Source organism: Alligator mississippiensis, chromosome 16 (genome assembly GCF_030867095.1).
Source record: "Alligator mississippiensis isolate rAllMis1 chromosome 16, rAllMis1, whole genome shotgun sequence".
In the NCBI taxonomy this organism is placed as follows: Eukaryota; Metazoa; Chordata; order Crocodylia; family Alligatoridae; genus Alligator; species Alligator mississippiensis.
This window is the reverse complement of record NC_081839.1, coordinates 31,472,075-31,495,372: the sequence shown is the minus strand read 5'-3', so window position 1 is coordinate 31,495,372 and position 23,298 is coordinate 31,472,075. Positions and strand designations below refer to the sequence as shown.

Below are 23,298 nucleotides of genomic sequence, written 5' to 3'. Positions count from 1 at the left end.
TGACATTTCCTGAGCTCTGATCGTCTCTGCCACCCCAACCAGCTGTAAGGGGGAGTGAACCACTTATCACAACAGATGCTGCATTCAAGGAACGGCCGTTTATTACAAGTTGCTACACAACAAATAAAGGCAAAGTTGCTCCAGAAGGAAAAAAAAACATACAACAAAATGGAAAGGCTTAAGGTAAAACGCAGAGCAGTATCATTGTTGAAGGTGTTTTTCTCCCTCCATTGATGCAATGGGCAGTTTAGTGCCCAAGTACCGTGGTAATTTCCCAAGTGTTAAATGAAGTACATTAAAAAAAGAGAGCAGGAAATGCTGCAAAATGACCTCAATCCTTTGGTTTTCAAACCACACAAAGGCTCAGAAAACACCACACCCCCTAAGCTCCCCGGCCATCCATTTCCAGAGGGTTACACTGGCATGGCTGATGCCACCTCCCCGGTCAGCCAAGGCCACTACATAGAGCATCATGTCTCTGCCCCACACGTGCACTGCCATCAGATCAACAAGGGGAGGACTGGCTGTGCACACATTAACAACAGCACTTTCGGGAAAGCTAGCTTGGTGCATGCTCAGTTCCCTTGTGAACCTCAAGTGGCCTCCTTTAAGAATTTGGATTAAAAAAAAAGTTCATGTTAGAGTAGTTGCTCTTTGCAGAGATCCAGTTCTTAGCACAAATTAGACCAAGAGGGAGAGGATGTGTACGTGCATCATGAGACTGCTTTGCTGCTCTTTGGGTAGGGGAAAAAAAATGCATTCCTTCTCCAAGATCATGACTGTTGACTTCCAGCCCAGCACAGCCAGCCAGGAGACTCTGGAGCGGAGGGAGCAGAACGAAGGCATGAGCAGGGTGGAACATCATCCAGCCCGGCCGAACATAAACGGAGGGAGCTGGAGCAGTTTAACACCACAGGCACTTAGGCAGCATTTCAATTCCCGCACAAAGGTTAACCACTTAGAACCAGATTTCGACAGTCAAATAAGCATCCCGACTTCTGGCAGGGCCGACTACCAGGAGGCAACTACCGCTGACTTCAAACAGGGCAGGCAGAGGACTGCGACTGCAGAAAGTCAGGATACTTATTTACTTGCCAAAATAGACCTTTAAGTGCTTGCATTCTTATGCTGAGATATTTGGCTTGAGATTTAGGCTCTTGACTCCTGGGTTTTTTCCCCAGGAACTAAAAGGTGCAGATGGGCTGCCTAGAACCAGCACAGGGTCAGGCTAGGAGGATGAAGCGCACGCATGTATCCAACTGCTTACCGAAAGACACTAATTGCTATAATGAGTCCCAGGAAGCCAGCCAACACCAGTCTGTGAATACTCCCTTCCCAGTGCTAGCTGGCCAGTCAGATGACTACGGGGAGGATAACATTAGGCTGTGGCTTTTCTTCACCAGGCTAGGTTTGTTCCTCAGGGGCTCCATCCTGTACCACGGACTTAACCAGGAGCAGGCATGGGTTGTGGGCTAGCGGACAGGCTCTCCGATGGCTAGGTACGAACAGCAGAACCAGAGAGCCTGTCATCCCACCCCCTAACACCCAGACAGAGGCAGCTGAACCAAGTGACAAATATCGCAGTGTTTGCAAAGCACAATGATGGCGCACAGACCCCGAGCTGGCTCCCGCCGTGTTTGTATTGGCAGATCGAACTCCCAGCCACGTCCTGCACTCACTTCTGTTGTTTTTTTTCTCCCACATAAACACCTTCTGCCAAACCCTTGGCACATCTTTGCTTCCTGGTGGCTTCTGCAAATGGGTTTTGCTTCAATTCCATGTTTGGGGATTTTTCTCTTTTTGGGGGGTTTTTTCATATAGGAGAAAAAACAAACTTTGCACAAACTTTGTCAGCTGCAGAAGACATTTTGGACCCCTCGCAGTCGGTCTCATTCCATTGCCAAATGTAACACGTGGGTTATTTAGCTTGTCCTCACGCAGCCAGGGAGACTTACCTGGGGAGCTGTAAATACCCAGTTAGCAACTCTTCCCACCTTGTTCCTCTCTCCCCTTCTCTTGCCTGGTTTCAATCTCAGTGGATCAATGACCTGACATCCAGGTCCCCAAGAGGCTTCTAAGTGCAAACCGGGTATAGGGTAGGTGCAGTTTTCAGACTGTTCAGAAGTTTTCCAGCTGCAGTCACCGCACCGTAGCATCTGTGCTGCGTCAGCCTGCTAGTTTTCTGTGGATCTAGGGCAGTGGTTTTCAACCTTTTTTCAGGTTGAAAACATTTCGAATGGAGGCATGGACCCCTCTGAATTGTAAGTGCAGGTATTCACATACCTTGGATTAATCACAGTCATCTTTTGCAGACCTCTTAAACATAGTCTGTGGACACTCCGGGGTTGAAAACCGCTCTTCTATGGTATAATGGTCACTGTGCCAGGAATCTGGCAGCAGACTCCCACAACACCCCTACTGTACAGCATGTGCAGACTATTAGGAACAAGGGAAATCTTCTTAATTAATCCCTCTCACCAGGGGAAGCCTCTCCCCGTGACACTAGCACAGACTCCTAATTAGTAACAGTCGTCTGGGAAATGAATGACGGTCATAAGGCATTCCTGGATGAGAGAAGGCTGTTAAGTAATTCTCACCTGAGAGTCACTGGAAAAGCCCAGGCTGTCTCCATGATTTTGGAGACTCCGGTCTAACCGTATCTACTGGCAGTGAAACCATCACTCAGCACCTGCTTTCCAGCACCCATCCTTCTGGGTTCAGCTGTCAGAAGCTTCATCAGGGAAGACACATATTGCACGGAGCGAGAGAAAGACACTGGCTTATATGCTACATTGAAATTATGCAAGAACTCAATGGAACTGCAACCAGTGCAGAATATCAGGCCTTGGCTTTTATGCATAAATAGGCATTTCACCATTTTTTATTGCATTTCAAAAAGGACGAACGAGATCCAACAGCTTATAAATAAGAAACATCGCTTGCTTTGAGTAGTGGCAGGCACAAACATTGCTCAACCCAACCACGTGTGCAGTCAGACTCCCGGCCAAAACTTAATGTAATGACTGACTTTCAGCAGGCTTCCAGATGTTCTCAAAGCTTGCGTGGACAACACAATTAACAGGCTGGGCCATTACATGGCCCCCGGCACCCAGTTTCTGAGCATCTCATAATCTTTAATGCGTTCAGCTTCACAAAACCCCTGTGTGTGAGGTAAGGATGTGCTAGAGATACCAGGCTCAGATAGATTAAGAGACTTGCCCAGATCAGACTGTGGCAAAGAGGGGATTCGGACGCTGTGTTTCTAGTTCCATGATAACACTGTTAGCACTAGACCTTCCTCCCCCTCCCTTGGATAGACAGCATCCAGCTCCATACCGAGGAGCTGCTATCTGACACCCCAACCTTGCTGTTCGACCAGTTGAGAACATTCAAACTCAATGGGAGCCTCTACATTTGCAGTTAACCCAAAGCAATAAACTTCCATGAGTTTATTACTCTTGGATGTTGCAATTGCATGTGCACCTGGGATGGCAGTACATTGAGCTGGGGCAGATCAGCCCTAGCTGGCAGGGGGCCAGGGGATCAACCTGCCAACCCAGGGCTGCCTGCATCCTGGCTCAACGTGCTCCGGAGGAGCTGGCAGCGGTATGTGGGTGCTCCAGCATGAGGCTAGCCAGCAGGCAGCCCTGTACTGAAGCACCCTCATGCCCCAGCCAGCTGGGTCTGTGCCTACACCTGTGTTGCTGCACATGCAAAAACTCCGGAGAAGGGTAGTACTTGTATTTACAAGCACTACATGATGCTGAGTTTATTAGTTTACTGCAGCCTAATAGGACTGAACGTGTAGACGCTGAGATGTTTACTGCAGAACGCACGAGGCAGCTCTGCAGCGAACATCTCATGACGATGTGCCCCATGCCATGTTTAGGAATCAGCTCCATGTCTGGAATAAGATAACCATTTGTGCGGAGCCGAGACAAAGTGCAGTGGACTCCTCTCAGGAACTGGACACGAGAACGTAAAACAAGCAGCTCAAGCCTCCAGGACTGAGAGGAGACACCACGAGAGTCAGAATGACCTAACCCTACGCTGCGGCAGCCTGCTCGCTAGACACACTTGGACGGAACGAATGCAAGAGCTCCCAGCGGGCAGCCATATGTTCTGGAAACCGGCCCAACGAACACGCTCCCAGCTGGAGTGTTAATAGCAGGGCTCACCTCATCCAGAAGTCTGGCTGACTTCTAAGAAGCCACGGCGTTCCTAGTAATGCTCCTCTCCCTGTCTCCAAAGCCACGGGAGCTGCCCCATGCTGCAGGGATGTGTTCTGAATCCACACTCCCATGTAAAGTCTAAACATCTCCATGCAGTTGAGACAGCAAGGAAAACTGAAGGTGAATGGAGTGCACGCCAGGGCAGTGCTGTGTCTGCTCAAGTCTGCATGGCCTGAAACAACAGCTGCAGACTGAACCGTGTCTTACCGTCTTGCCGGGGTGTCAGCAACGTATTCCACATTATGCACATCTCAGTGACACCATTAAGCACTTCATTAATGGCCATTACTTCTGCATCCAGCTCAGACACTGATCTCCCAAACCCAAACTGCCTCTCTCAGCTGCCTAGCAGCCTAAACACCTGGCCTGGCTCCAGCGTCCTGCTGCCAACTCTTCTAGACAGGCAAGTCCAATAAAAACCGCCCCTCTGCAGTCCTCCGACTACGCACAGTGGGGCCAGCCCCGAAGAAACCGAATCGAGTATCCGGTACCTGGGGGAGGGGATGCTGCTCGGAGCATATGTATTTCTAAGTTTAATTCAGTAGCAATCTTAGTTTTCAGGAGTCTGGCTTTGACACTGGAGCGCCTCTCTGCAGCCCTAACATGCAGTGCAGGGACCTTGCCACATGGTTTAGCTCATGTTTCCTATGGAGCACACAAGATCTTGCTTACCGATCCACACATCGTGACTATGCACAAACCCCACAAACAGAAAACAGGTGCTCGAACCCTAAACAGCAAGCCAGTTAATAGTAAACCCAAATCATCAGTGCGCTCTCCCTGGTCCCACCCTGCTTTACTCATGGGCTTCTCAGCAGAGCACACCTCACCCAACAGCTATAGCTAAGGTTGCTGTACGGGACTGGCTAGCGTGATAACACCTGGCTGCTAGAAATGAGCTGGTATTTAGGAAGATGCCCCTCTGCCAGCACGTGGAACAGAGCTTGCTTCAGGGCTGACACTACCTCTTAAGGATGCACAGGAAACAAAAGTGATTCCTTGGTCCCTACCCTTCTGAGCTGTCACAAATTCAACGTCACAGGCCAGCCGTTCTCAGCAAACCCGCTTGCTGACAGACCCACAAGGTTTGCACGCTGTCGGTCTTGCTTTCAGCAGTTTCCAAGAAAGGCTGCCTGATGCTCCATCTCATGAAAGGGAGCCACCCACATGACTATTGGATTTGCATTATCCATCCGGACAAAAAAGAGGAGACGAGATGCTAAAAGTGAAGGGATATGAGTGTGGTGGGGGAGGCGTGTGTGAGGGGTGTCCCTCCATTGCGAGACCTAAATCTCATTCCCGTGATTCAAGGGCTGTCTCGCATTGTGCTTCAAAAGGTGTCAGAACATACCGGGTGCTGACTAAAATAGGTTCCAGACATCTCTGCTTATCATCTCATCGCCTGTTTCAGAGCTTAACACAGCAACAAAGGTCTCTTGCCACACATCTCTATGGCTCAACTGTGCAATGTGAGTCCCTTCACTGCTCCAGGTGGGAATGCAGCCCAACCACAGACCTGCCATGGCTCCTTTATATTCACGCGCAGATCCCAATATGGTTTGGCGAAGATTTGGATGCAAACTCCAGTCTGGGGTGACTTCTTGCAGACTCTTGGCAGGCCCCCTCGCACCATCTCTCTGGACTGGGTGTGCCCTGGAGTTCCTCCATATGCTTAGAAACCCCACGAAACTCTCTGCAAACAATGGAGAAACAGAGACAACGATAAGGAAAGCAGCCAAGTGTGATGGCCCTACCCATCCCAGAGTCAAGCAGTGATAAATTCATTGCTGTACATGAATGACCGTCTCGTTTCACTCGTTTACTTCCAGCTTTTGGTAACGGAGGTTGGCTAACCCTGGTCTCTCCTGTCTCCACATTCGGGGCTTGCTGGCATATAGCTTGGGCCACATTCGCATGTGCAATGCAGCTGTGTAAAGGGGCCTTGCACCAGGTCATCTCCTGACATCCGTGACCCTTTACATAAGAATGAGCTCTGGCAGAAATGCAAATCCAGCCCGAAATCTTTACTTGGTCTCTTGGGACTGGATTCACCTTCTTCTCTGCATGTGGTTCAGTCAAAGCCCTGCCTCACAGAAACATCTGGTGCTTTCCCTTACATACAGGGACTTCAGCATATATTTTCACTGAATAAAAAGCTGGACTGGAATCGAAAGGGAAGCACATGGCAGCCCCAGATGCCAATGTGGAAGAAGTTCACGGCCATAACAGGCAGAACCAAACTCACAGCTTGGATCATCCCCCAGGTCTGGTGAAGTTTCCTGCCAAGGTAAGGTCTGCCCCTTGCCTGTCTAACCCATGACCCTCTTGCCCTGTTGCGGAAGCAGCATCCCATCCACTCCAAGTGCAATGGATTCAGCTGGTCCAGTCAGGACTGCAGGCCTCTTTTCTTGAGCATGTGAATCTCTATTAGACCAACAAGCTCCTTGTGAATTTTACATGTACAGTTTATGCTCTGAATAAAGCGCAAGATCACAAAAATATGCTGCACTGGACACTGTTATACTGAGCTGAGTGCAAGAATGGGAGGCAGGGGGCATCTCCACAACCAGAAGATATTCTAATGAAAAGAGAGATCGTCGTGTGTCCAATTTCTATTGACATGGAGAAAATGTGCGATTGAACATGGGGCAGCAGTGAAGTTCACTGCCAGTATTTAAGGGTAGGTTCAGATCTCTATGGCGAGGCAAATTTTTGCTGAATTTAACCAAATGGTTTCTGAAAAGAAAGTTTCGGGGAATTAAGAAATCCAGAAAGGTATGATTGGATGCCGAATTCAAAGCCTGGAAACAGGTCAGGAAACATTGCTATTAGGGCAGAAAAGCTGCTCCAAAGATGGAATTTAAACAAAAAATGGACCCATACCATCGCCTTCGAGCCCAGAAGCAAACACCCAACCTGGGCCTGTCTTCTCTCCCTGACGTATCTCTAACCCCAGTGTATGGGTAGCTATGGCTACTCTGGCAACTGGTCAACAGAGCTGTTCCTGCCACCAATTACTGCACAGTGCCACGTTACACTTCACAATGAGATTTTTGAGTCCGATTTCATTCCCTCACCTTGTCTTGTAAGCCCGCTCATGCTGAGATGAGCGGCCCCGGACAGTCTTCATGTAGCCCAGGACAGCTCCCTGGCAGAAGGGGGAATCTAGGATATGACAGCAACAGGACATTTAATCTACAGGAACCAGGTGTTAGCTGGTCACGGAGGGCATGTTACATATCTCTGGACGTCCAGGGATGACACAGACTCGACACTGCCCTCCACCCCAGTTGCTATATCTTCTAAGGCCATTTAAACATGCTTTGCAATGACTCTTTCCTCATATGCAGCAATGAGAAGGTGTTTCTTGCATCCTCGCTTTGCCATTGTCTTGCCAGAAGAATAAGAGAAGTGGAAGGATCAGCTGTACGAATCCAGAGCATCTGCTGAGACTTTTAAAATGATTCATTTCTCTGGCTACTTCAAAAGATTAAGCCTGGCACACTGGTAAGTGCTAGGTCTGAGATGTCTCAGGTTGCATGAAACTAGGAGGGAGGGAATGGAGCACAGGCTACACTATCAAGTCCCATACAAGTGCCTGAGTGTCAGGGCTGCAAACCAGCCAGCAGGGAAACTCTCTCGCTACACCACCGTTGCAGTGGAAACAATGATGAACTCTGAACACAGCAGCAGTCTCAGGAGCAGCTGTGAGAAAGCAAGGATGGCTCAGCAAGTGACATACAACTTCCTTAGGGGGAGGTCCGTTTAAACCATACAAAAATGGGATATGGATTGTGTTTTCCATTGCAAACACATAGAAAAACTTCAGGTCTGGAGCTCAGGAAATTTGTACGTCCAACAGAAAAAGCAACCAAAACTCTGAAAGACTGTTTTAGGTCTCAAACAGGGCGTTGGATGCAAAGCGAGACAGATGCGTTGAGTTTGACTGTTTAAAAAAAGTTGTGTCCCTAGAAAAAGGAAGGAGAGAGCAGAAGGAGGAACTGAAAGTAGGATGCTCTTTCATGCCCATTATCACTGCATAACTCTGATTTTTATTTGCTGCATCATCCACATCCAAGGGTTTCCAGTCTCTTAGTAACCATATATTTCATTTTCTACCCAGGTCGACTCCTTGCTTCTCCCCACCCGGTCACTGCACAGCTCATAGATCTCGTTGGTCACAAAGCCACTCTCAGTACTGGCCAATGTCACAAAGCCGCTCTCAGAAGTGTTCACAGCCACGTTCTCATAATCGCCAGAGAGGTTATCCAGCATATTGTCTCCGGGCGAACGGAAGGAGGAAATCTTAGTGTCAGGCCTGGTTCCAGCCAGATCTGCTTCTGTTTGTTTCTTAATTACACTGTAAATCTCCAGATTGGGACTGTTTGGCCTTTGGGGAGAGAGCCAGACATCCTGCTCCTTTGGACTTGCGTCTACTCGGTCTTGTCTCCTTAGTGAAGGAGGAGGGAGGGGGGGGGAAAGAAAAAAAAAAAGACAGTTCCTTATCTGTTCCTCTAAGGGACAGGTCACAGAACAGTATTGCACATCTCTAACTATATGCTCAATGGTGGCATGTCAGGACTGTTACCACTATCAGCCTGGAGTCAAGGACACATCATTTCTTATTTGTGGCTGCAACAAGGGCATTACTGGTCTGATCATTTCCCTATCATACTATGCTCATAGGACTTACCCATTCTGACCTCACATGAGTGGGACAAGAGAGAAACGGGACTGTGAGGAATCAGGTTTCAGCTCCAACACGATGGGATCCTGCTCTGGATCTACATCTCTATTAGCAGCACCAGGAAGGAGGATACCGATGGCATGAGCTCATCGGGTGCCCATGGGTATTGCAGCAGCTGGGTGCTGGCCAAGGTGCTGAACTATCTGAGCATGTGACTACCCACTCTCCCACTCAACAAATCCCCCCAAATCTCTAGTTGGTCTGAAATGGGGTGCCAGGTGCTGACCAGTCAAACACCGTTAGGGCAGTCTAAGAGCATCTTCATTCACACAACTTGGTAAGATCCATGAATGCAAGGAGTTGTGGAAATCAACTACTTCCCACTCCTGTTTCCTTTTCCTACTCTTTTGCTCATCCATTTAATCTGCCCTCATATTTGAATGCCCCCCCACACCCCCACACCCCAACAGCCTTGCCCAGTTTCCTCCTAAAAACTCCCTGATGCAGCAGTTGGTCCATGGAGCAAACAGTGCTTTAACTGTATTCTCTGTTCCTCTCTTTTCATCTCGAGTCTGAAAAGAAACAGGTCTCTGAGGCCCATTCACTCCTTTGTTTCTGCTGATATGGGTACTAATTTCAGTGTGGGTCACGTCATCTTACCTGGCCAGTAGGAACAGGACATTTTTACATGGGCCAGTGAACAGTTTCATTCACTAACATTGTGGCCCATGTTTGAATGATCGACTTACAATTCCCTGCTCTTCAACAAAGAATAGCCTGGCATCTCCTGTGAGTGGACTAGGGTAGGAGGCAGAGTTTAAATACAATCTCAGTAAAAGATATAGCATTACACACATTAACAGTAAGTAGCAACACAAGAAGCCTTTAGCTGTTTTCATCTCATTCAGTAACACCACTGGGAAAACAGTGGATGTTGTTTTGGGAGTCCCATGTGCACCTTCTGCATAACGTTTTAATTTAAGTACAGTCCTCATCTTGATTTAAAGACTGAGCAGTGATAAGGGTAGAGTGACTCTGTGCAGTTGTGTGGGGAAGGCAAAGAGAAGACACAAGAAAATAAAATGCTATGGGTACAATCTGGACAAATAATATTTGGTAATTCTAGGGAGAAACTCCCAAACTATCATTTTATATACATGTTTATGCGATGCCAGAAATACTGCATGGTTATAATCTGAATAAACTAACAGGTTTACTATATCAACACTGCAACACGCAAAGCCCATACTGCTTTTGTAGGCGTTATGCAGACAAGCTGCACATTTCTGAACTGTCTTGCTCGCACTGATAGGGTTTGCTTGTAAAGTCTGCAGCTAACTGCAAAAAGGACTCTTGGGCCAGACAAGACACAAAGGTTCATTTTTTGCTCAACAATGTCACTTGCCTCTTTGCGAAAAGCCAAAAACAGAAGATGGCTGTAACGACCATCAGGAGGAGGAGCAGAGGGATGCTGGGGATTAAGATATAGGCAAGACTCAAAACAGGTTCTGGAGGGAAAAATATGAAATTACAACTTTTATCCAGGTTGCAATGCATTTTGCATGCACAGAGTATTACAGAGACATCAACAGGTGTCTAAGGCAGTGCTGCTTAAAGCTAGAAAAAAATCCCCAGTCCTACTCAGAGCTATCGGCAGCTATCCCTCATCTCACAGTGACAGTTCACCTATAGAACGATCTCTCATCTCAGGCATAGTGAGTCAGACCAAACTGAGCTACATGAATATGAGATATATTAATTACTGTATGTTATTATATTAACTATACTACTGTATTAATTATTATATATTACATAACTGTCATATTGAATGAAATAGTTTGAATGTTTGTAATGGTTGCCCATTAGCCAGTTTCAGGAAGAAGATAAGATTTATCTCCTTATCTAGCTCATAGTTTTGGGACTACGTGCAAAAGGTCCTGACTTTGTTTAAAGTCTTAATTTAAATTTTATCTTTAGAAGTCTTTTACAAAGAGAGCAAATGTCCTGGGTTCCGAGAGATCAAACCCTGGGGCCTTTTGACCAGATTGGTAAGAGAGGGGTATTTGCAGTGATATGGAAGTTTCCCAAAGGTAATTTAAAATGCTCAACAAAGGCAAAAGAATCTGTTGAGTAAGATCCGAGCCCAAATTTAGGAGTAGTGACAGGCTTGAGTAGAGGAGCCCATTGACGGCAGCTCGCTCAATAAAAACTGTAAGTTACTGTCCCAATTTGGAGGTGACTTTACTTGCAGAACAACAAAGGAAGAATCGCAAGTGTAGGCCGGATCAGACTGATCACCTGAACCACCCTCTCCGTGAACACAAATCTCTTAGTTCACGCTGAAGCTGCAGAGCACCCGAAAGGGACTGAAAGAAGGGAACTTAGTCCTATCAGTATTGAGGCCAGCTCATTGAATTGTATTGCTGAGGTGAGCCCATTGAACCGTACTACTGAGGCCAACCCATTAAATTGTACTACTGAGGAATGAAACCATATTTTGGTATTTGGCTTCTCGGAATTCTAGGATTGTAAGTGTATTATGAAAAATAATAGTATTGATTCAAATTTAACTTTTAGTTGTAATTGTAGTTGTTTTTGTAATACTAATTCTTGTAGCATTGTTTGGGAAGGAAGTGCATTTGGAGCATTGTTTCTGATATATGTAATTATTGTGTTCTTAATGTTTGTGGCGTTTCTTAAAGCTAAGCAGTGTTATATGCGTAGCAAAGAGTTTTAAAATAAAATTGTGTTGTATGAATTAAGTGTGTAATCATTGTGTAATCGTTCAATCAGCTAACTACTCCCCCAGCCAGTGCATCAAAACGAATCAGTAAATTGTGTGGGATTTTCTCTATTCTATAACCCACTAGAGACAATAACCACAACAACCAGTTTAGGTTTGGAGCTGTAAACATGCTGACCAAAATTTTCCATCATGGATGTCTTGATTCAGACTTTTATGTTCATGGTTAGATACCCAAATATGCAGCTCAACATTCAACGTCAGTGCAAGTTGCAGGCATGTCTACAGGGAGAGGGTACGACTAGCCATTGAACGTGCTGCCTACCTTTGGCTTCTTTAAGTGTTACGTTAGCCTCCTCCTTAATCGGTTCTCCTGGGGATGTTGGTTTCAGGGATCCTATGACAACATCTGGGATAAAAGATCTTGGTTAATATTGTATTGTAATATTTATTAAGTACTGGAGGATATATTAATCTCTCAGCTGGGAATAAAGGAACCTAATTTTTCCTTTTTGCATGAATACTGGGACATAGGAATTTCTTGACTGGGTCAGAATCATGATCGGTCTAGTCCCCAAATATATTTAGTACAAGCTATGTCAGCAGTACTGAAGAGGGAGAACCTGTCTTCCAGCAGGATGTGTGAGATAACAGGAAGGGGAAATGGCAGTATTTAAGCCAAACTGTAAATGCCCTAAATTTGTTAGATATATTCCCAGAGTTGGACAACTGGGTGTGATTTCACTCAGTCTAATCTTGTGAAAGTAATGATGGATCTAAGGAACGAGACATGGTGTCTTCTGAAAGGTCCCAGCATCCATCAGAAGGAATTTCAGAGTATTGTTAATGACCAAGCAACACATTTCCTTCTGCCTCTACTCAGCAACAGGCAGGCTAATGTTTGAACTTTCAGTACATCCAACTTCAATCCTCTTCTCCCCTCACACAGCAAGAGGGATGAAGTCAGTCCACTAGCACCAACTTGATGCCTTTGACCTTTCAAATGCAAATCACTAATTTAAAGGTCATACTTGCAGGTCCAAACGACTTTGTACAGCTTTGGCATCGACTTGTCTGGCAGCCGCAACCACCAGTTTAAGTCTGAAGCTGTGAAGACGCCAGACAAAGTTTTCAGTCGTGGGTGTCTAGATTCAGACTTCTACATTCGTGGTTAGATACCTGAATACGCAGCTCAATGTTCAAGGTCAGTGGAAGCTGCAGGCATGTCTACAGGGAGAGGGTACGACTAGCCATGGAACGTGCTGCCTACCTTTTACATGAGCCTCCTCTTCGATCAGTTCTTCTGGGGAAGTTGGTTTCAGAGACCCTATGCCAACACACAAGGTAAAAGACCATGGTTAATATTGTATATAATCATTAAGTACTGGAGAAACTCAAGGAGTTGTCAGAAAGAAAGGAGAATAAAGGATTCAGACACTGCCATCTGCAAGCAGGATGTTTTCATCTTTTCTTCTTTGGATGCGAGCTCCACAGCATGGCAACGGGCTCCAAATCCAGCACCAACACCATGCCAAGCCAGGCTGCTGCCTATGGGCTTTAGGAGCCAACCAGAAGGAAATGCTAAAAGAAGGAAACCCTCTCTGTGCAGTGGCTTTTCAGTCTATCGAGATCTGTGCATTTAGGAATGGAAGTGAATATTTTTACCAATTCCCTGCCCCAAACACAAGTGTCTGGGACTTACCCTCATGAAAGTCCTCTTCCGGGGCACTTGTGGGCTTTTCTAAAGAAAAAACAATACACGTTTACATGCTTGACTAGAATCACCCAGTCTAGCAAATGCAGCGAGAGAACCTTGTGTTGGCCTTTGTAAAGGCGTGCTCTCCCCTCAGGCCACAGTTCATAGATGTTTGGGTCAGAAGGGATCTCAGTTGATCATCAAGTCCGACCCCCTGCCCTGGGCAGGAAAGAGCGCTGTGTTAGATGATCCCAGCCAGGTGCATGTCTAGCCTCCTCTTGAAGACCCCCAAGGTAGGGGAGAGCACCACCTCGCTTGGGAGCCCATAAAAGACTCTGAACATTTACAAAGTCCTTTGACAATCTCTTGGAGTCTCTAGGTCTGTCCATTCTCACAAGGCCACTAACTAAGGCAGTATTGAGACCCTCCTGTTTAAAGGACTTTATTCATGTAAATGCATTTGTCTCCCTGTACTGAGGAGACAAGCTGGGACAATGTCATCTGGTCAGAATATGCCCTCCCTTGGGAACAAGAATACAGACATTTTTACACAACGTGGAGTAGCTCATTACCAAGAGAATATTTGCAAATGAAGTTATTCTTCATGTTGCATCGGTCATCGTTCCACTGAAACATATACGGACCTCCGACACCGGGTGGGGCAGAGGGCTGGTGATACATCACGACGCAGATTTCGCTCCCGCAGGAGGGCTCATCTTCATACCAGTTCCTAGGAAAACCAACCAAACATTGCGTCAGATAGGATGCGGCTCCCTACAAACCTGGATCATGTAGCATAGGACCCTGAGCAGCAGTGACAGCACAACTAGAGCTGTATACGGTTTGACGTGCATGCTCTCATCAGCTGGAGACATGCTAATGCTAATAATAGGAACGGCGTGTTGTTTCACAGCTTTGTTTCGCACCAAACTTGCAGGTTCGATCCTTGGTTGGACCAGATGATCTCTTGAGGTCCTTTCCAGCTGGGAAAGGAGATTTTCACAGGACGGGAGCTCTGAAGCTGAGCTGGTTAACAAAATGACCTTTTGCTGTCAAGAGAGTATTTGAATACCACTTAGAGATCTCAAAGCTGGAAGAGAAGGGGAGGTCAAAGGACATAAGGGAGTTAGGTACTAAAGCCCAGGGGAATCCAATGTGGGCTGAGCATCTCACTCCCTTACTCGCAGTAAGACCGAGGTAAACTCAAGGTTTACTGCAATTTTAGGGCCAAAACAGCTAAGGCCAGAGATCGTAAATCTTCATTGCCTACATGATTTTAACTTCCATTTTCCAAGGAAGTGAAAAAGCTGATGCAGAATCTCTTTTCCCCTGGCTAGAAATGCACAAAAATGAAAAACCCGTCTTGCAAGCGAGGCTTTTTCCAGTAATAACAAAATACTGCGGCTGGAAAAAGGACAGCGCCTTCCAAATAGAGCACTGGCAACCTTCCTTTGTTATTTAGCACCTCCATTATGTACCAATTACTGTGCAGGCATTTTAGCGCTTACACTGTTAGAAGAGTAAAACTTTTAACTTTATATAGCTGGACTTTGGCAAAATGCTCGTTCAAGAGTTCAGTATCTAAGGGCTCCTAAGAGACATTAGGCAAGTCTCGTAGCCACAGTGATTTACGCTCGCTGGCCTCAATCTCTTTTGTCCTAAAAATATACAGAATCAGTCAGAGTTTACCTCAGTCTCACTCACTGCGAGTAAGGGAGAAAGGAGCTGGCACATGTGGAAACCTGGCCCCTAGGACAGAAACAATTCCAGATCTGTCAGATTATTTCACAAGGGAAACTACTGGACAGATGTCAAACCAAAAGGCTTGCATTCATTATAAAGCATTCTTTCCAATTCTGGTTTCCAGCACATGCAACTTTGCTTGTTGTATTACAGGTTTCTCGATGGAAAAAAACAAGGTACGTGGATCCCAGCGTTCTAATACAAACGGTGATTTTATAGAGGAGATGCTAGTTACTTGAGAAAAAAAAAGTGTCGATCTACCACGTTGGGCCACATCCCCTGGTAATAAGTTGGCAGAGCTCAGCTCCTGCAACCAAAGTCAACTGAGCACTGCCCATTCGTAACTGCAGGGGATCTAGCCCCAAACTGCCACCATCTACATTCAGGGATTCGGACCAGAGAGGGTACAGGGGAACGATCCCCGAGACAGGGTCTCTTTGCAGCTCAGGACAGAAGCTGCACACAAGTTGCAGCCACAGATCGGTCCATCTCTTGACCTGCAGTTCACAGGGGAGCCGTACAGGCCGGTTCTCTTCACATCTGGCTTTGCTGCGACCTAAAGGATGAGCATTTTCTCCAACGATTCGCCTCACTTTGATCTCAATATGCACATGCACCACGCTCCCCTCCGCTTGCTGGAAGATACCAACATCTGCTTTTCCTCCACTCTCTCAAACTCATCCTAAGAAGTCGAGAAAAAAAGAGCAGGCCCTTTCCCTTACTGTGGCTTATCGATCTTGCACTAATCGACAGGGTATTTTAATGCACACGGAAGAACTCCGATTAAGACTTTGCCATATATACGCAGTTAAGTGATGCCGTAAAATATTTAATTACTGTTGGGCTATTTAATGAAGTAGATGATTCGATCACTGCAAATGCTGCAAAACTTGCCAGATAATGAAGGGAATAGTTCCCATGCGTTCACTTTTTTTTTTTTTTTTTTAAAGTAACTTTAATTAGCAGTTCTGCAGTAACTGCCTCTTTGGCAAAACTTTCTTGAACAAGCAAATTCACTGCAGTATTGGCCTCCTGTTGCTTAGGCTTTCAGGGGTCTGGCAGCACTTGGAGTATAAATTATTCTCTCTCTATACCCAGAAAACGCAAACTGCTGATGGGTTCATTCTTGCTGATCTCCTAGAAAGCTGGGCCTTACAGGCAGGCTTGGCTTTTAAGGCTAAACACACTGGTTCGATAATAACTAAACAGTGTTTGGAAGCTAGGAATGTATCCGGATCGTGTTCTGTAGCACGGTATTACAAGGGCATAATTGCAGAAATATTCAGGGACCCCCTTGCTTCAAGGCAAAAAAACCTACCAAGCCCTGTAAGGATCTCCATGAATTCTGTATTTCTCAAGCCCTGTTCTCTTTTGCTGTAATCAGAGGGTGTGACCCCTATCGTGCAAGGGAGCACAGGGGTCCTGCTGCTTAGGGTCAAACACCACTTTGTACATGTTTCGGATAGGACTTTAATGCCGCCAGGGCATGCCTGTACTGCCTCTGTGCTGAGCCCAGCAATGCCTCCTCGCTCACTCCCCCTTGGCACGCTCCAGATCCTGGCAGTGAGGGGCGATAAGACAACACAGCACAGCCCCTAGCGCGCACCTTAGGTGTGTTTATTGGTGCGCTAGGGCAGCGACATGGCCTCGTCCTGGATTTGGTGAGCTGTGCTTCCCCGTAGCGCTCTGGGGCTCAACACAGAAGCAGCGCACAGAAGACTACTACCATTACCGAAATCCGGACGAGCTGCCATCAGACCATGCGTACAGGTCCTGACAGTCTGTGCTGTTATCCAGGTCTTCCCCTTTCCTCCTCAGGCCTATCCAGAAGTCTCCATCCGAAGCCAAGAGCCCCTCAATAAATTTTTCAATCAGTTTCTGCTCCGCTTCTGATTCAATGCTAACGAGGTGCCCACCGTCCCTTCTGCAGGCCTGATCAGCTTCGGCAAAGCTGATCCTCCGCGAGGCGTCATGGAAGTACACTATCTTGTAGCAGGGGCGCTGAGTTCCACCCCGGCAAACTGTCTGTCCTGCAGAGAGGAAAATAAGCTAGTTACAGAGAGCAAGCAGATACCGTCCGTTCTCACGCCGGGTGAGATTTGCACACTGCAGCAGTTTGTATAAAAATCTCTCGTTCCTCCTCCTCCACATAAATGAGGCAACATTGGGTATTTTCAGACTTTGCTTACTGCACACCCTAGTCTAGACCGGTCTGCACAGCACTGCTTTCTCAGATGCGGGACTCCCCTGCTTTACCAGGTGCTTTCTGCAATACAAGACCTTTTGCACTTCCCTACACAGAGGGAATGCCTGGTCAGTGAGCAAATGTGGTCCAAAATCTTTTTACAAAAGAGAGAGACGCTGCATTATGTGCCATTTGATAAGAAGGTAACTGGTTAAAAACTCACCAAGAGAGTTGCAGGCCCAGGAATAATAATTATTTACCTCCTGAGAGGTGCAGAATAGGTTTGGAGAGCTGGACGCATACACATGCTGTCTGACGTGGTCAGACTGTTGCAGACTGCGGTGCCGTTCACTTCTGAGGAAGTAAACAGCGACTGTTTTCAGATGGCCACAAGCCAACGTCTTGCTCATGCATGGAGCAGCGAGGCTTATTTTGATTGTAAAAGAAGGAAAGTGCAGATCAAAGTGAGCAGACACGCTTAGGCTATAAATGGTGTCCTCGAACATTTCATAACCAAACATTCCAACATATTTAAACAGTGGAAACAAAGCATGTTGTTTTACAGAACAAATATTTCTTCTCGAGCATGTGATATACACAACCTGGTAAGCTAGGGGAAAAACATTTAGCAGTCGCAGAAGAAAAAGCAGCAATGGTAGTGTAAATAGAAATGTATCAAGGATGGGTTGCTCTTAACTTCTGCATCATAATCCAACGTTTCTAAAAAATGCCTGCCTGCCTTTTCCCAACCCTACACCCTTCAGCTGGACCACTACTATAATGAGAACTGAAATGCTTTCTGCATTGGAGATTTAAATCCAATAAAGAGCAGGATGTTTAAAACTGTAGCGCATGTCCCAAAGCAGTTACACTGGTGGGTGCTATAAAAGCTTCATTTAAAAGCGTGTCTCTACACAGACTGCATTTTCAACTGACAGTTTCCTAGGCATGCAGCATTGGTGGAAAAGACAAGATACTCTACCTCCTCTGAGGAACAGGTCCGCTGCTGTCAGGAAAGCAACAGGGGAAATACAGATAGCAAATCGTTATCAATCTGCAGGAATTGTATAGGAATAGCATCAGTTCCTAATTACCCAGCTATTCCCACAAACTGGCAGAACATTTGAGTCTGGGCGGCCAACTTGCCATTGCTTTTAGCTAAGGAAAGATCGAATGCAGCCGATCACTTCCCAGATGTCCCTACAAGTTAGCTGTCCAAATAGTGACTTCGCTGTGCGGCGAGTTATCGATTAGGCAATGGAGAGATGCTCCATCCCCAATGTTCGTCAATATGAAACAACAGTCCTTTGCTTGGTTTCCCCCCAGACTGAATCCTTGCCTTCTCACCACCTGCAAAGCGCTGGACCCAAAACTTCAATGAGCTGCGGACAAGGCTCAGAGTCCACAGGTCACGGAGCTGCCACCAGCCCAACTCCCCAAAATGTATGGCTCTCCGAATACAGGAGGGGAGACAACCGGTTAAAATGCAAGGGCAGAAAATACATTTCTTCCACGCGCTGTAACAGGTCTCTGGAGCTCGCTGCTCCGAACTCCCGGCGGAGTCCCGAAAGGGCTCGAGGTGCATGCATTATCACTATCACATATTCGAGGGAGCGGGGCACCAGCGTGCAGGCTGCACCGCGCACTCCACTTGCACACCTGCCGCGCTGCAGATCCTGCATGCAGGTAACAAACCCCGGTTACCTGCACCTTGCTTAGCGCTCGACGGCCTGGCTACCTTTACCCCATTACAAAACATCACCCTAAGAAACCCTCGCCGGACCACCCGCGCTCTGGCATCGCCCTTAGGCTACCGTCAGGAGTATTTAGGACCCGCTGTCTTCCTTGCAGCCCCCGGAGCTGCCAAGTGAAACCGCGGAGGACGGTGTCCATCCAGGAGGAGCGCGCGGCGACTCCAGAGACGTCCTCAGCCTGACCAAGGGGTCTTGCTCAAAACATTTTCCCAACTTTTTTTAAGTTGGTCTAGATCAAAGATATCCGCTTCGGCCGCAGAGCCGCGCGGGTGCCTCGGGAGGCAGCAGGAGCAAGGGCTGCGCGCGCGGGGCGGACTCACCGCTCAGCAGCCTGGCCCCGCCGGCCCGGCCCCGCACACGGCCGCAGCCCAGCAGCGCGGCGCACAGCGCGGCCGCCGCCAGCAGCCGCCCCGGCCCCATGGCCCCGCACAGCACTGCCCCGCACCGCACCGCCCCGCACCGCACTGCACTGCACTGCACTGCCGCCCCGGCCCCAGCCCGGAGCGCCCGCCCGGGGGAGGAGCGCCCGCCGCCCCGCCCGGCCCGGCCCGGCCCCGCTCCGCCCCGCACCTGCTCCGGGCACGGGGCCGCTCCCTGCAAACGTGCCAGCGCCTTCTAGCACACCGACTCACGCGCTGGAGCAGCGATGTGCGCCTTTTTATCACACCGACTCACTCGTAGGAACAAGGATGCGAGCCCTTCGCATTAGACCAACTCAGCTGCAACAATGATGCGATCTCTTCTAGCGGACCAACTAATTTCTCCAACCAATAGTTAGAGCAACGATACGATTTTTTTTTTTAATCACACCAAATCAATAGTTGGAGCAATGATACAATCTCTTTTTATTAGATCAACTGGAGCAGTGATGTGATCTCTTTCTATTAGACCAACTCGATAGTTGGAGCAATGATGCAATTTTTTTTTAATCAAACCAACTCAACAGTCGGAGCAATGATACGATCTCTTTTTATTACATCAACTGGAGCAATGAGGCTATCCCTTTTCATTAGACCAACTAAATAGTTGGAGCAATGATGCGATTTTTTTTTTATCAGACCAACTCAATAGTCAGAGCAATGATACAATCTCTTTTTATTAGATCAACTGGAGCAGTGATGTGATCTCTTTCTATTAAACCAACTAAATAGTTGGAGCAGTGGTGTGATCTCTGTTTATTAGACAAAGTAAATAGCTGCAAAAGTTGTTCTTCGCAAGCTTTCAAGTCACACTTCACTTTGTGATTCCCAAACAGCGGTGAGCCCCGTTCCCACCTTCACTGGAGAGCAGTGTGACAGTAGAAAGCAGGCTCTTTGGGGAGATGTGAGCCCCTTTTATCAGACCAACTCAATAGTTGGAGCAATGATATGATCTATTTTTTATTAGATCAACTGGAGCAGTGATGTGATCTCTTTCTATTAAACCAACTAAATAGTTGGAGCAGTGGTGTGATCCCTTTTTATTAGGCCAAGTAAATTAGTTGGAGCAGTGATGTGATCCCTTTTTATTAGGCCAAGTAAATAGCTGCAAAAAAAATGTTCTTTGCAAGCTTTCAAGTCACACTTCACCTTGTGATTCCCAAACTTTGTGATTCCTGGAATGGGCTTCCAAGAGAGGTGGTGCTTTCAAACAGCAGCAAGCCCCATCCCCACCTTCACTCGGGAGCAGTGTGACAGCAAAAAGCAGGCTTCCTACAGCAGGTTTCACTCAAAGCCTGTCACTCCCCCTCATTTATGGGGACAAATGCTGCAGCACAGAGAGGGGAAATGACTTGCCTGGGCTCACCTCGCAGAGCAGAGAGCGCAGGTTACCTGAATCGCAGCCCCACACTGTGCCCTTTAAGCTAAATCACAAAAAGGAAGCTTATAAGAAGTGGAAACTTGGACAAATAACTAGGGAGGAATATAAGAGCATTCCAACTGTTTAGTTGGTCTAATAAAAGATCTACCCAAAGAACCTCGTCTGCCTGTGTCCTTAGACCACCACGACTACAACCAACAGCCCTTCAAAGGGAAGCGCAGGGGACCAGCCTAAGGGGGTTGCAGGAGGTCTGCTCCCTTCTTGACCCAGAAAAGAAGGGGGGTGACTTTGTTAAAAGAGAAAAGGAGCTGATTTTAACAAAGACTGGAAGTAGAAAGCAGGCTCCGTGGGTTCCTTTGTGTGAGGCCAGACAGAGAAGCTTTCTCAAATTGAAGCATTTAATTAAAAAAAAAGTCTTTACAGAACATGAAAGCTTCAGGCTTGGACTCGCCAGGAGTCAGAAAATGCAGAAGCCAGGGTCCCAGCTGTGTGAACACTACTGCTCACAGGCTGTATAATTTTATGGACATCAAATATATGCCATAAAATGATACAAGATACAAAATGCAGCAGAGTGAATGTGCTTTGAAAAACCTCCACTTGTGCATTTCCTGCCTCTTGCTAAATGAACCCAAATCCAGCAAACACCTAAGCGCACATGGTGCAACTTCACTCACATGAGCTATTTTCTAGATTTCACGGGCTTATGTTTTTCCCAGGACTGGGGTCTCTACAGTAGTTAGAACGGTTTTGAAGGGCAGAGGGTTCTGCATTTAATTGAATGGATTTTTTTGAAAAATCCCTTAAATCCCTTGAACTTTCAAGATCCTTTAAAAATCCTTAAAGCAAGAGGTGTCACTGAAACAGCATAAGCCTCTAACCACCTCAAATCTTTTAACCAGTATAATTTTTTTCCAATGACTCCAAGCATATGAAAAAGCAGAGCATTTAAAATGCCACTACCTGGGCTCTGACCCCGCAATCAGGCAAGCCAGCCAAAGCCTCTCTTCTGTGAGGCTCCCTTAGTGCACGTGCTCTTTGAAACACATTTTGACACACCCAAGGCAATTCTGTTGCAGATGATTTTTGTGAGCAACAAAGTCACTGAAATAATTATAGCGTTTCAAGAAACCAAAGACAAGCCTTCACTTCATTGGAAGATGTTGGATATTTTCACATTAGAGGTAAAATAAATTCTAGCAAGCTATTCCTTTACAGTCTCTGTAGTAGTTTCCTGGAAGTTGCTCTGTAAGGGCTCCAAGAGGGAAAGTTAAAAATATCCCCATCTCCATTGCATGAAGTGTCAGCATTTTCAAGTCATTTTTCCTTAAATTATTCAAGTGAATGTATACTGCGCTGCTCACTCAGAGCCCCTCCCAAACCAGATCCGAGACTCAAGATTGCACTGCAGTAGCAGAAATTATCATTAAAATTCTGCTGATTTGGACACAAAAATGGCAACAGGTGCTGCAGCACTCATCAATTTTTGGAGCTATGAAGAAATGTGTGTATATGAATATCTCATGTAATATCCGCCTTATAACAGATCTTGGGGGGTGGGGGTAAACATATTGTTATCCAAACTTCCCTAACAACTACTTACCTAATTCTCATGAGTGCATTCATTATCTGTGTGCTCCTCCTCTTTACCTAGCATCTGCTTAAATAAGATATTATGTAGCATAGCTGAAGCTATTTGTTCCTTTAGGTTTGGAGTGAATTCAGAGCTGACAGACATTGTCAGATTTATTTAATTAAAAAAAAAAATCTATCAGGCTTCAGTAGACAAGTGATCCATGGAAGCTGACTAGCAAGGCTCAGAGGAATGAAAACCCCTTGGATAAGTCATTAATTGCATGCCCTAGCAATAGTCACAGAATACTGAAGACTCGCATAGCCAGGGCCTTTTCAGCAATTTCGAGTCATGTTTCTCTATTGTGTGCATCTAACGTTTTCAGTTTGCATCTGTTCTGTTCAGGTTTTTCTACCAAGCCCAGCTCTGTGGCATGCAAGCGCCGTCCTCTTCTTTATTTCTGATGTTCACGCTTCCATATAGGACGTTTCATGACCAGAAACTGTCAGGGCTTAGCTCAGCACTGACGCAGATGGATTGGTACTTCCTAACGCAACCTTCAGATTTGCTTCCTGCAACAGCTGGGTTTCTCTTCTCCTTTCCTGTTCAAGTACTGGGCAAATTAAAGCTGAGAATTAATATTTCCAAGCCAAAAGATGCTTGACATTTGATAGTAGCAATTGCTGGATAAATCTGTGCTGGAAATAAGGAGATACATATTTTCTGCACCAGACTGTGTCCTCAGAGCAATGCACAATTGCACGTCAACACTGACCCATTCACAGCACAGGCTCTGAAGAAACTATAAAACTTGCCTCTGCTTCTGGCAGTAAGATCCTGCAAGTGCTAGAAAAGTGTGAAATGACTCCCGTCTGGATGACCCGC

The 23,298-nt window shown here is 46.7% G+C and overlaps 1 protein-coding gene across 2 annotated transcripts; it reads right to left on the bottom strand.

Annotated features, from left to right (window-relative positions):
• Positions 1 to 2,838: 2,838 nt before the first annotated feature.
• Positions 2,839 to 19,464, bottom strand: LAYN (layilin). Of its 2 annotated transcripts, XM_059720006.1 has the most exons (9): positions 19,361 to 19,464; positions 16,834 to 17,131; positions 13,931 to 14,088; positions 13,365 to 13,403; positions 12,933 to 12,989; positions 11,988 to 12,071; positions 10,325 to 10,427; positions 7,310 to 8,682; positions 2,839 to 5,925 (listed from the first exon to the last, which is right to left on the bottom strand). In XM_059720006.1, exons 1-8 carry the CDS (start codon positions 19,458 to 19,460, stop codon positions 8,325 to 8,327), a joined length of 1,197 nt encoding a protein of 398 aa, XP_059575989.1. In that variant the 5' UTR covers positions 19,461 to 19,464; the 3' UTR covers positions 2,839 to 5,925; positions 7,310 to 8,324. The 2 variants fall into 2 exon arrangements, with proteins under 2 accessions (XP_059575989.1, XP_059575990.1); XM_059720007.1 differs by lacking the exon at positions 13,365 to 13,403.
• Positions 19,465 to 23,298: the final 3,834 nt, after the last annotated feature.

What these genes read in the sequence shown, in the direction of transcription:
- LAYN (XM_059720006.1), bottom strand. Translation starts at nt 19,460, where the DNA reads ATGGGGCCGGGGCGGCTGCTGGCGGCGGCCGCGCTGTGCGCCGCGCTG. An exon ending in GGCAGCTCGTCCGGATTTCG is followed by an intron (nt 14,089 to 16,833) that starts GTAATGGTAGTA and finishes TGGTTTTCCTAG; the next exon opens with GAACTGGTATGAAGATGAGC. An exon ending in CATTTGCAAATATTCTCTTG is followed by an intron (nt 13,404 to 13,930) that starts GTAATGAGCTAC and finishes TTTTTTCTTTAG; the next exon opens with AAAAGCCCACAAGTGCCCCG.